Source organism: Rutidosis leptorrhynchoides, chromosome 9 (genome assembly GCF_046630445.1).
Source record: "Rutidosis leptorrhynchoides isolate AG116_Rl617_1_P2 chromosome 9, CSIRO_AGI_Rlap_v1, whole genome shotgun sequence".
NCBI classification, from domain to species: domain Eukaryota; kingdom Viridiplantae; phylum Streptophyta; class Magnoliopsida; order Asterales; family Asteraceae; genus Rutidosis; species Rutidosis leptorrhynchoides.
This window is the reverse complement of record NC_092341.1, coordinates 93,960,001-93,972,083: the sequence shown is the minus strand read 5'-3', so window position 1 is coordinate 93,972,083 and position 12,083 is coordinate 93,960,001. Positions and strand designations below refer to the sequence as shown.

The 12,083-nt window shown below is 33.8% G+C and overlaps 1 protein-coding gene across 1 annotated transcript in view; it reads left to right on the top strand.

Annotated features, from left to right (window-relative positions):
• Window positions 1-11,273: 11,273 nt before the first annotated feature.
• The window catches only part of LOC139867664 (WUSCHEL-related homeobox 4-like), a 1,508-nt gene continuing 698 nt past the window's right edge, over window positions 11,274-12,083 (top strand). The window contains exons 1-2 of the mRNA XM_071856027.1: window positions 11,274-11,582; window positions 12,006-12,083. The exon at window positions 12,006-12,083 is cut by the window's right edge and continues 213 nt beyond it. Of these exons, the coding sequence (XP_071712128.1) occupies window positions 11,274-11,582; window positions 12,006-12,083 (387 nt within the window). The remainder of the gene's footprint in view (window positions 11,583-12,005) is intronic.

Below are 12,083 nucleotides of genomic sequence, written 5' to 3'. Positions count from 1 at the left end.
ATGATTATTGGTTCAGGATCTCTGAATTGTCCTTGAATATCCTCCGGGTTCTCAATTGTGAGGTCGGGTTCAAAAAATAGATTATCGGAAATTTGAATCGGAGTACTTGGTCGACTAGATGACGATTCTAAAGAAAAATCAACGGCGACAATATTGGCTAGATGTCTTGATCGAGTTACAGGAGGTGAACGTATGAAAGGTGGTGAACGTTTTGCTCGGTGCATTCACTGAATATCTTAAAAAAATTATATAAGTTATCAAATTAATAGACTTTTCTGCTTTTGCCCACGTTTCGAATAGCCAAAAGATGCAGCAGGGAGCCAGGATGCTTTAATTCGGAAAATCCACAACTCAGCCACTAACAAATCCAACTATTATTACGAAGCAGAAAATTTTGGATGTCTATCAATTTAACCGCTTAAAATAATTTTTCGTCGAAATTTTAAAGAAAATAAAGAAAATTCTATGTCCTAAAAACTAGAGCGTCGAGAAATAAGAGAAAGAAAAAGAGTGCGTCGAAAAACGTCGAATAATAAAGGTCGAAAAATAAAAATAAGAAAGTAAAGCGTCGAAACTTAAAAGTCTAAAAACTAAATATTAAAAGTTGCGTCTAAAGGTATTAAAGCTTAAAAGAAATTTTATATCCAAAACGGCAATAACTTAATTAGGCACTAAAATCTATTTAAAACTAAAGCGATAAGTGACGTCGTAAAATTCTAAAGCACCTAAATCTTAGTCTAAAGAAAAAGTACTTAAGGGATTTTACGGCAAATCTTAGAAATCTAGAAATAAAAATAAACTACGGCAAAATACTAGTCTTAAAACTAATTACGAACGATAAAAATACAAATATTACGAATAAACGATTAAAAAGATACGAAATATAGAAATAAAACTTAAAGTTATGAAAATACAATTTTTATAAAAATATTATTTTTATATTATTTATTTTATAAAAGTATTAATTTTTATATAAGTAATAAAACTAATAAAACTTAATTTTACAAATTAAGACTAAAATTAAAACTAAATAAAATATAAAACCCTAATTATTAATAAATTTATTATAATTATAATTAAAACCGTAACCCTAAGTCTGTCGGACTAGGATCAGACCCTGTCAAATCGACTCATGCGATCGTATGAGTATTATGTTATGAGTCCATGCGGTCGAATGGCTTCGGGTACCAGGCCAATTGTTGGGCTGCTACAGTATTGTGGCCCGATTACTTTTAATTTATTTTTTTCTGATTTTTAAATTTATATAAAAAAATAATATGTAATAAAAACTTATATTTTAAAAAAAAATTACTTATTAGTTTTAATTTTTAACAAAATATAAATATAAATACAAACTTTTTAATTTAAATAGAAATATATTTTTCTTTTATATTTTTGTATTTTAAAACTTATATAAAATTATATTTTTACAAAAATAGCTTAAAAACTAATATTTTTTTATAGCGTTTCGCTTTCGGCTTTGTTGAAGTTCCCCGGCAGCAGCACCAAAAATACTTGATGTTGTTCGAGGTGTAGTACGAAATAGATTATATTTTAATACGAAATACTATTAAATACGATACAATTTTACACAAGTTATTTATTTATTTATAGAATGGATATACCTAAACCTTGCTACAACACTTATAGGCAGTGTACCTAATCGTAGAGTAGTGTAGTTTTTAGTAAGTCCGGTTCGTTCCACAGGGATACAACTAAGTTTAACGCTATATTTATTTTAAACTATATTTGTATAAAAATATATATATATATATATATATATATATATATATATATATATATATATATATATATATATATATATATATATATATATATATATATATAAGTAATATTATTATTGTTATAAAAGGGGGGTTTTACCGTCTAGTGACCGGTTTGTCGATTTTACGTCTTAACAATTAAAACCTAATGTAAAATATTAAATAAAAATACAACTTAATTTAAAGCGTAAAGTAAATGACGATAAATAAAAATGCGATATTTAAAAGTGCAATAAATTAAAGTACTATAAATAAAATGATAGTAAATAAAAGTGCGATGAGATATAAAATAAAGGAATTATGCTTATTTAAACTTCCGTAATCATGATGTTTAACGTGTTAATTTTAATTTATTACCATGGGTTAATTATCCTTTGCCCTGGATTATTCGATATGTCCATCTGGTTTTTGCCCATAACAGTCCATCAGTCATAAATATAAAGTGCGAGTGTCCTCGTCAAATTATCCTTATACCCGAAGTCAAATATTCCAACTAATTGGAGATTTAAACTGTAATAAGGTTTTAATACATTGTTAATGATTACACCAGGTTATCGACTGTGTGCAATCCAAGGTTTTAATACTTTATTAACAATTACACCAAGTGTCCTTGTATGTAATCCACCCCTGTTTTAATGAGTCCATTGACTATTAATCCATCCCAGTGTCCGGTTAAATGAACGTTTATTAGTACTTATAAATATCTCGCCCATCGTGTCCGATCGAGTGTATGTGATTATTTATAGATACATCAAATTGTAAATCTCTATATTAAATTAATGAACTATCATTCAGTTAAATAAATATAAAGCCCATTAATAGCCCATAGTCCAATTTCCACAACTGTCGGTCTTTTGTCCAAACCCCAATTATGGTACAAAGCCCAATTACCCAATCTTAATATTTAGCCCAACATCACGATTACTTCGATTTAAATAAGCATAATAATAACTTAGCTACGAGACATTAATTTAAAAAGGTTGAACATAACTTACAATGATATTAATAGCTTGGTGTTACACGGACATAGTTTCGACTTACAAACTTAAAACATTCGCCACTATAACCTTATTATTATTAACTTAATATTAAAATTATAATTATAAAATATAAATATAAATTGAGAGAGAGTGAAGATATCAGTTGATATAGGTGTAATTATTTCGTCCGAAAAATGCTTCAATTTATAGATGTGGCCAGCTACAGTGAACCATGCGATCGCATGGGTTTAAAGCCTCCAGGCCATGCGATCGCATGGCAGCCTTTTCCTGCTCATACATGATTCCAAAATGTGGACTACGCGTATTTATTTAATATATAATATAATATATATAATTTTATATAATTAATTATATATTATATTATATTCTTGTGCATTGTTAACTTGTAATTTTAGCTCCGTTGCGTCGCGCGTTGATAGTTGGTTCATGTTTCGTTTCCGAATTTTCGAACGTCCTTGCGTACTATTTAATATCTTGTACTTTGCGTTTTGCGGCTTGTACTCTTGTAATTTTGAGACGTTTCTCATCAATAAATTGAACCACTTGGATTGTACTTTGTACTTTTTAGAGTTTTGGTCGTTTGCGTCTTCAAATCGTCGAATCTGTCTTTTGTCTTCACCTTTTATTATCTAAACGAATATCAGTTGTAAATAGAACAATTGCAACTAAAAGCTTGTCTTTCTTGAAGGATAATGCTATGAAATATATGTTCATTTTTAGCATTATCAATGAAGATGAAGATGAATATTATTATTATTGTTGTTGTTGTTGTTGTTGCTGCTGTTGATGCTGCTGCTTAGGCCACTCACTATCTACGTGAGTGAGAGCCATGTCGCGCACGTCATCATTGTTTAACATAGATAATACTTAAATCGTAAGGGGTGCACTAGCCGCTCTAGTGGTGCTAGTTGGCATGAATTTTGTAGGTCCCATGTTTTTTCATTTTGTACATTATGTATAATATGTTGTACATATTTTATTTTAGGGATATATTTGTGGGTAATATTTAGTGAAAGATAGGGAGGCTTTAGGGCATGTTTAGCAACAAGTTTTTTGAGCTTTTAGGAGTTTTTATGAGCTTTTAGCTTCTATGAAAAATTCATGTCAAGTAAAAAAAATTCGTTTGGTTACAACAGTTTAAAACTATTTGAGGATGGGAAAAAGTTAAAAGCTAATTGAACCAGCGTTTGAGAAAAAACTCCTAGCTTTTTATCATTAACTCTTTATTTTAATAGTTTGAGTTATCCATCCAAACATCTAAATACATATAAAAAGCTATCAGCTATCAACAAAACACTACCAGCTAATTTTTTTAAACATACCCTTAATGAAGTTATTAACTATGCCATCTTTGTTAGTTCAACTTGCAACAATCACTAACCCACGAACGATAAACGAATAATCTAAAAGCTTAAACGATAAAACTAAAGCATACGACACAAGGATTTAACGTTGTTATATCCCAACTTCAAACACGGAGAAGGGTTTAGTCCATGGGCGCAAACCAGAGTATTTTTCACTATTTTCCGAGCACACATTACAATGAGGACAGGGTTCCATTATATAGGCAAAACAAAATAAGGAAACAATCTAAACCGACTTGTTGTCCAAGGTAGGATCGCGACCGCAAAGCTCGTCTAGCGACCGCGAAATGCTCTCAACGAATCCGGGATTTTACTTCTCCACCAAGCTTCCACATTCTTGACCTTCAAGCTAAATAACTTTCCAAAATCGAATCCTTGCTCCATAAGTTGAACTTGACTCACAGAACATCCGATTTCTTTCCTTTTGTTTAAAGTTTTCATATCTCAAAAAATCTCCCACTTGGAGACTTTAAACAAACCCTACACCGATCACATGTCTTGACTTTATTGAACCTACCCATATATACCGCCAAGAAAGCTTCTTGGGAGACACACATTCCAACCACGACGTGTTGGGGGAACTTTCGATAAAGAGCACTTCAACTAAACTCGTAAAAACGTAATCAACCTCAAATTTTCAATTATGTTGAGCACCCACAACAACCCTAGATCACCTAGTTATATAAGTTCATTTGAATACCGCTAGATAACCATTCAGGACACGCCACTCTTCCACGGCTTGGAAGGAAAATTTTTGATACTCAAACAGACAAGTAATAATCCAAGCTTCATTACTAGCTTGGGTCATCTCGGTTTCGAGACCACCACTGAAGTGTGCGAGACTTCAATCACAAGATTTTAACAAGAGACAAAATCGCCTCAACTCATCGCTCTAGACACGCCCAACCCTATCCCTGGAAAGTCAACAATCACCCTCGTAGAAAATTCCCGTTTATCACTGATTTTCCTTCCCGTAAATCAAAAAATCCAACAGACGCCCTTGTTGACTATTCATCAAGGCTTCAATGAGAACACGATCATAACCTCGAAATCTACACTTTCTAACTTTTCTCTTTCATGCTGGTAATACTCATATCTATAAATTTCTCGAACACATCTTCTCATCCTCATGCATGCTCCTACTGTACGAGTAAGAAATAAACTACGACTACTCGAGAAGAATCTGGTTCGTACCACCTGGCCAGTTGCAAATTTCTTTGCCATTAGAGAGTAAAACAAGTACATGAGTCTCTAATGTTCGGAATCGACCCACTAACCCTGCAAAATTTGGAGAAACACGTCGCACAACCATCACCATAACTCTCACGAGTCGTCCAACTCCTACGAACTCGATACTTCTGTTAGTTATCAAACTCACAATGAGTTCCTAACACCCTCAACAATATCTTCAAAGCTTCAAGCTCCGGGACTTACAAGATTATCCACTCCATCAATCACCTAAAGATTCCTAACTAGTCACCAAGAAGAAAATGCTCATTTGTTGAACTAAACATCACCTAAAACCTGAGCACCGGTCGAACACGTTCTATCCGACTATCTTTGACAATCAATTTTCCTAGTGAGAGAAGCTCAAACCCGCTCGAATATTTCAAATCCATTGGAGCTTTTGTTCATCCTGTTTCAAACCGCAAGCATCAAACTTCCCTTTAACTCTCACTGTCAATTTCAACCTGGACGTATCCCATCGTTCTACATCGTTTTCTAAACCTAAGAGAATCACCCACGTGAGCTTCTGTAACAGAAAAAATCCCAAAATATCCAGCTCGTATCGATCAAAGTTTTTGAGATAAAAATCTCTCGCACTCACGTCATCAAAACCCGAAAAGTTCATCCTAAAAACTGCTCAAAATAAAAAAAAATGATATCTGAAAAACCAACGGTCCGAGCATCACTAAATTATTATCACATTAGGTCCACATGTGTAGCACCTCTAGTCCAAATTTCAGGTCAATCCAATGATAGACGAACTGGCAATAATTTCTCTCTTACAGCTTCACAATCAAACCCTAACTTGAGTGACAGTAACTTCAGAAAATCATATCTCCTAAATGAACGATCCGCTCTCTAAGAAATTTTGACCACATCTATAACTATGATCTACAACCTACTGTGAAAATATCATGACGATGCAACGGCTAATGGACCTGCTATGAATTCTCTCCTACATAGCTTTTGAACCTCCGAATTCGATAGCTCAGTCATTCTTTCGCACGGGATCATGAAGAACGAGAACTCAGATCCGACACCCGGATCTTCCGATTAAATCTCTTCTTGCAACAAAACTCTTTCGAACCGACCAACTGACTCTGTAACCCTTCGCTAATAAATCAACATATTAATACAACCAGTGACCTGTTACACCATATCCTGCCACGATCGGACTAATCCCGGTGTGAACAAATATCCTGGATACATAGACATACCTGAATGCCATGATCAACTAAGTCTCTAGATCGATACTGTGACGACCCGCCAAAATTGTCATTGATGGCGCCGTCAACTTAGGTCCCGTTATGTGGTCGTAGTCCCTAAATGAGACGCGTTTGACCAAAATTATGTCGCATTCATTTGAAACGTGCATGACTTGCAAAGTTTAGTTTACCAAACGGTTCGACAACAAGTTTAAGTTTACAAAAGTTACAAAGTATAAATGAAATAATTTGCGACATAATATAAGTTGAAAATCGCGGATGCTATCAATAGCGTATGTATATATGCTTTAAGTTTAAATCCAAAGGTGCTATCAATAGCGTATGCATGTATGCTTGACCCCAAGCAAGAAATCAAAGTGTGCGGAAGCATGTATCAAGTAGCCAATCATGAACCTGAGAAACATATAGAAAAGTGTCAACGAAAAACGTTGGTGAAATCATAGGTGTATTTGTAAACGTTGTTTTTGAACTACAAGATTTAGTATAAGTTGATTATCCAAATCGTTTGCATTCCAAAGATGTTGTTTGTTTGTCGAACACCTAATTATCAAGGCTTAACAAAATGGTACATCTGCATCATAGTGTTAGAACCTACACTATACCCGAAAATATATTTCATCCGCTAACGGTAGCGAACAGTTCGAATGAGGGCTCGTCAAGCCCGTATGGATTCACACAACATAAGTTCTCGCTTACACCCTACAAGTGTAACTAATGATAATTGAATTGAGGATTTTTGTTCTAACTCGTACGTGGTATGTTTGTTTTCGTACTTGTGTTCAAAGTATAAAAGTATAAACCGTATATGTTTCTCATCCCATAATTTAAAGAGTAAAAGTTGTTGAAAAGGTGAGACTATGATCTCACTGTAGTTGCACGCCAAAGTACTTCATTTTAAACGTTGTGCAATGAAAGTTGTTTAGTCTTGACCTAAACAAGTAAGTTATATCAATACCGGGTAAGATACAAGGTCGGTCGAAATGTGTTCAATTAGTCCTATGGCTCGTTACGACTCGAATATATAGCATGTGAGTCAAGTTGTCAAGTTTCATGCAAGATATAAGTATAAAAGCAAGTTAGAACGATTGCATAAGTATTTGGTTAAGTTTGACTAAAAGTCAAACTTGGTCAAAGTTAATGGGGTTGGGTCGGGTATTCGAATTTTGTTCAATGATAAGAAGTCATATATAAGCATGTTGGCCAAGTTTCATGTTAATCGGAGTTGCGAGTAAGCGGGGGTGAAACTGTGAAAACACAAAATAACTTTGATCAGCCCTTTTCAGGTCCTTCTCCGCGATCGCAAATTTTTACCCTCACATGGCTCCGCGATCGCGAAGCCTCCTTTTCCAGGAGCTGAATTGCTGAATAATGGTCAAATACACGAACCAAATCTCTTTCAAACACAACATATGATCCGGAAACACTAAAAACGCATACCATATATCGTTAGAAAGGTAATTTAACAAGGAATACAACTAAACACATATCATCAATCAGATTCATCATTTGCAATAACTAAGTCCACATCGAAAGATCATTGAATGTTCATTATCAAATGTTCAAAGTTCATAATTTGCATCTAACAATTCGGACGTTAAACGTACACATATAGTATGCCGTTTTGAAGGTAATCAAACATACAACACAACTAAACATTTACCAACAACGCTCATTATCGTTCAAGACCTCAAATGTTCATATCAAAACCTATCAAACCCTAACCAAGAATCACAAAATCAATAATCATGTTAATGTGAGATTTTCATGTCATCCAATATACCAAATCGAAGCATATGAAGTAACTAACCCTTTGAACACACAAACATTAACATTTAAACACATTTCATCATCCAAAATCAAAGATTTGACAAACCCATTTCAAGTGTTCATGCTAGTCATTCAAAACAAACAAATCGAGCAAACCATTTACATACACAACAACCTAGTGAGCCATAGACACTAACTAACACTATTTCAAGTCTATAAAACGAATTTGAGAAATTTGAGTTTTAGAAAAACCTTACCCCAAGTTATGAAATTGGTATCTATGTGTAGAAGATGATGAGAGGATTCCAAAAGTACAATTTATTTGAGTTGAGGCTCGCTAGATCTTGAGTAGATGATGAATCTTTGTTTATGAAGAAATGAAAGAAAAAGTGGAAGTAAGAAAAGAGAAAAAGATAAGATATGAGAAGTGGGAGGTTGAGTGGTGGGAGGTGATGACTAGTTGACCAAGTTTGGCCAAGTGACAAGGTTAGTCCCTCGAGTTTAAATGCGGGTGCATGAATTAACCAAACGAATTATTTTAAATACGCCAGGGTAACGAGAGGTGTTATAATTAAATAACGTGAAATATCAAAACGCTAGTCAACGAAGATACGAATTTTAATAACGAAAAATATATTATTTTTTAAAAAAAAAGACTGACGTTAAAATAAATTAACAGGAAAAGGCGGGTTATTACAGATACCTGTTGCAAAACAAAAAACCCTTGATGTTTCTTCTCATGATGATAATCGAATCATCAACCCAATCGAATATCTGCTTTAAATTTGTCATCGTGCCAGTTGTTCGAAGCCTATTGCTCTGATACCACTTGTTAGAATATCTGCTTTCGAAGCCATTGTGCACACATTACAATGAGGTCAGGGTTACATTATATAGGCAAAACGAAATAAGAAAACAATATAAACCGTCTTGCTGGCCAAGCTAGGCTCGTGACCGCGACGCCAACCTTGCGACCGCGAAATGCTTTGAACTTTCCTAAAATCGAATAGTTGCTCTATAAGTTGAACTTGACTTCCTAGTACATCCAATTTTTTTCCTTGTATCTAAAGTTTTCATATCTCTAACACCGATCACTAGGCATAGACACATTCCAAACCAAAGGCAAACACATACATGTTACAGTATCATTCTAAATGCTAAATATGCATATATTTATAAATTACTTGCAGACTTTGCTGATAGATATCTATTTGGTATAAGTAGGTTTAAAGGTTTTTTAGTCTTTTATGGCAAAGACATAGCTAGTGCGTTGAAAAAAATACTCGGATTGTCTAATTAAGAAAACATGGCTACAGTTTCCAAAGAAAAAATGAGAAGAATTTTATATATGGTAAGAGATATCACATAGATTTGGGGTTCCCTTTTTGTTTGATTTTATTTGCTATCTTTTTCAACATTCTCTACCACTTAAAGACTGCATTCACTTCCCACCCAAAAAAACACAGATTGAGATGGCAAATAAAAAACATTGACAATACCTCTAATAATATATATAAATAAATAATAATATCCGTATCTTGAAAATGAAAATGAAAATGAAAAAGAAAAAGAAAAGGTTCCCATTTTCAATTTTTGGGATTGGAGGAATCTTTTTTAATTCCCTCTCATCTTACTTTATAAGAAATAAAGTCACAAACACACCCAAAGAGGCCACCGAAAAGCGCACACATTTTATCATGAAAGTAATAAAAGTGAAACCCCAACTCAACCCCTGATTAGACTACCCAACGCACACGCATTTTTATTCTCTTCTTCAAATCGATCATTCTTGTATTCCTTTCATCTTCTAGATGCACAATAATAATATCTTGTTTAAATCTCATGTCTTGTTACTATTTTAACTATTACAAGAGGTAAAAAAAAAATTGCATCGTCATCCTTAATTAGTTGTTTTCTAAACTTGTGCAAAACATGATTAATCATGCAATGAGTAAACCATTAAACAAGCAAACTGTTGAGTTGTCTTATCCAACGTCAGCTATGAGACTAAATATTATGATGCTTATAATAGTTTGAATTACTCATCTCCTTGAATTAACTTGGAACCGCACCCGCAGTAATTTGCGTCTTGTGTGGGGGCATGTTGAGTTGTTTCATCCCACATTGGCTGTTAGATGTATCTAGTGATCATTTTTGACATTTTTCTCTGATTACCTCAAATTATATTCTTATTAAAAAATTTGAGCTGAGACCTCTGAGAAGGATACTAACCATGATAACGAATAATCATGAAGCGTTAGGCTTCTTAAATGGTACTACCTCCGTCTCATTCCAATAGTCCACAGACAAAAAACACGCAGTTTTAGGAAATTTCACTAACTTCATTTCTCCACCAATGAAATATCTTCTCTCTCCAAATCCACCAATGAAATATCATCTTTCCTTTCTATTTATGGAAGTGGATAATCAGAATGGGACAACTCAAAATGGAATACTAGCCTATTGGAATGAGACGGAGGTACTAGTAAATAATCTTGAAAATGATGTGATACCAATGTAAATTGAAAATAATTTTGAAAATGATATGATGGTATTTTCAAAGGGTAAAAGTTGTTGAAATATTCTATTATAATCAAACTTAGTTTATGACAGAAAGAATTTCACTCATCTATCACCACACGTCCATAAATTATTTCCCTCTCTTTATTACTAGACTAAGAGGTTTTCCTTTTTAAAAAGGGATGATTGCTCAAGTCAACCTCACCTCATCATTTGGTCTTGGTTCTTCATGGGGCACCCACTTTCTTTTTCTTGCTTTTCTTTCCCCTTTTTTTCACCTTCATTTGCATAATTCACCATGAAATGATGACAACCCTTTTGTTCGTTTCTTTCTCATTTTGTCTATATAATTGACACTCTCATTTAACAATTTTTTACCCATCCATGGGACTTAGTAGCATGAAGGTGCATCAATTCACACGTGGCGGTCGCTTGTGGGGTGACGATCATGAATCGTCCTCCTCTGGCCTCACTCTTGGTGTATGTAAGCGTACATTGGGCCCTATTAACCCTAAGTTAACTAGTAGTGGTAGTACTGATCAAAGTTGTTTCACCATGAACAACATTAGTGTTAGCAATAGTAGTAGTAGTAATAGCCATGTGACGGCCGCTTTCGACCTTAGGAGCTTCATTAGACCCGAAAGTTGTTCGATTCAACTTGTTTCGCCCGACCACAAGAAAGATTCTTCTCAGGTATTATAACTTTTTTTTAGAAAATCAACAAATCTACAACATGTTTCATTTGTTATATATGTACAATCACACATATGTGTTTAATTGTTATAGGCTAAAGACCATTTGTTATTTAACTCATCTAGTGTGTCATTTCATGCATATTAATATGATTATGATACACTAGTAGACAAGCTATTAGTTAGCTAGGTGTAATGCTGAGCTATATACTGTACATTCTAGTTAAAAACAGTTGAAGTTATAAATTCAATGTGCATGTTTGCTAAGGATTTTCACTATTTAAACATATATATGAAAGGAATATTTCTTCTCTTTCAAAAGATACGTTTTTCAAAAACAAAGTAAATTTTAATAGAACACAATCTCCATTAATTCTTTGAGATCTAAATTAATTACCTAATGAGAATGATGAACATTGTGAAGGTGGAGACACATCCAGGAGGAACAAGATGGAATCCGACACAAGAGCAAATTGGGATCTTGGAGATGTTATATAGAGGC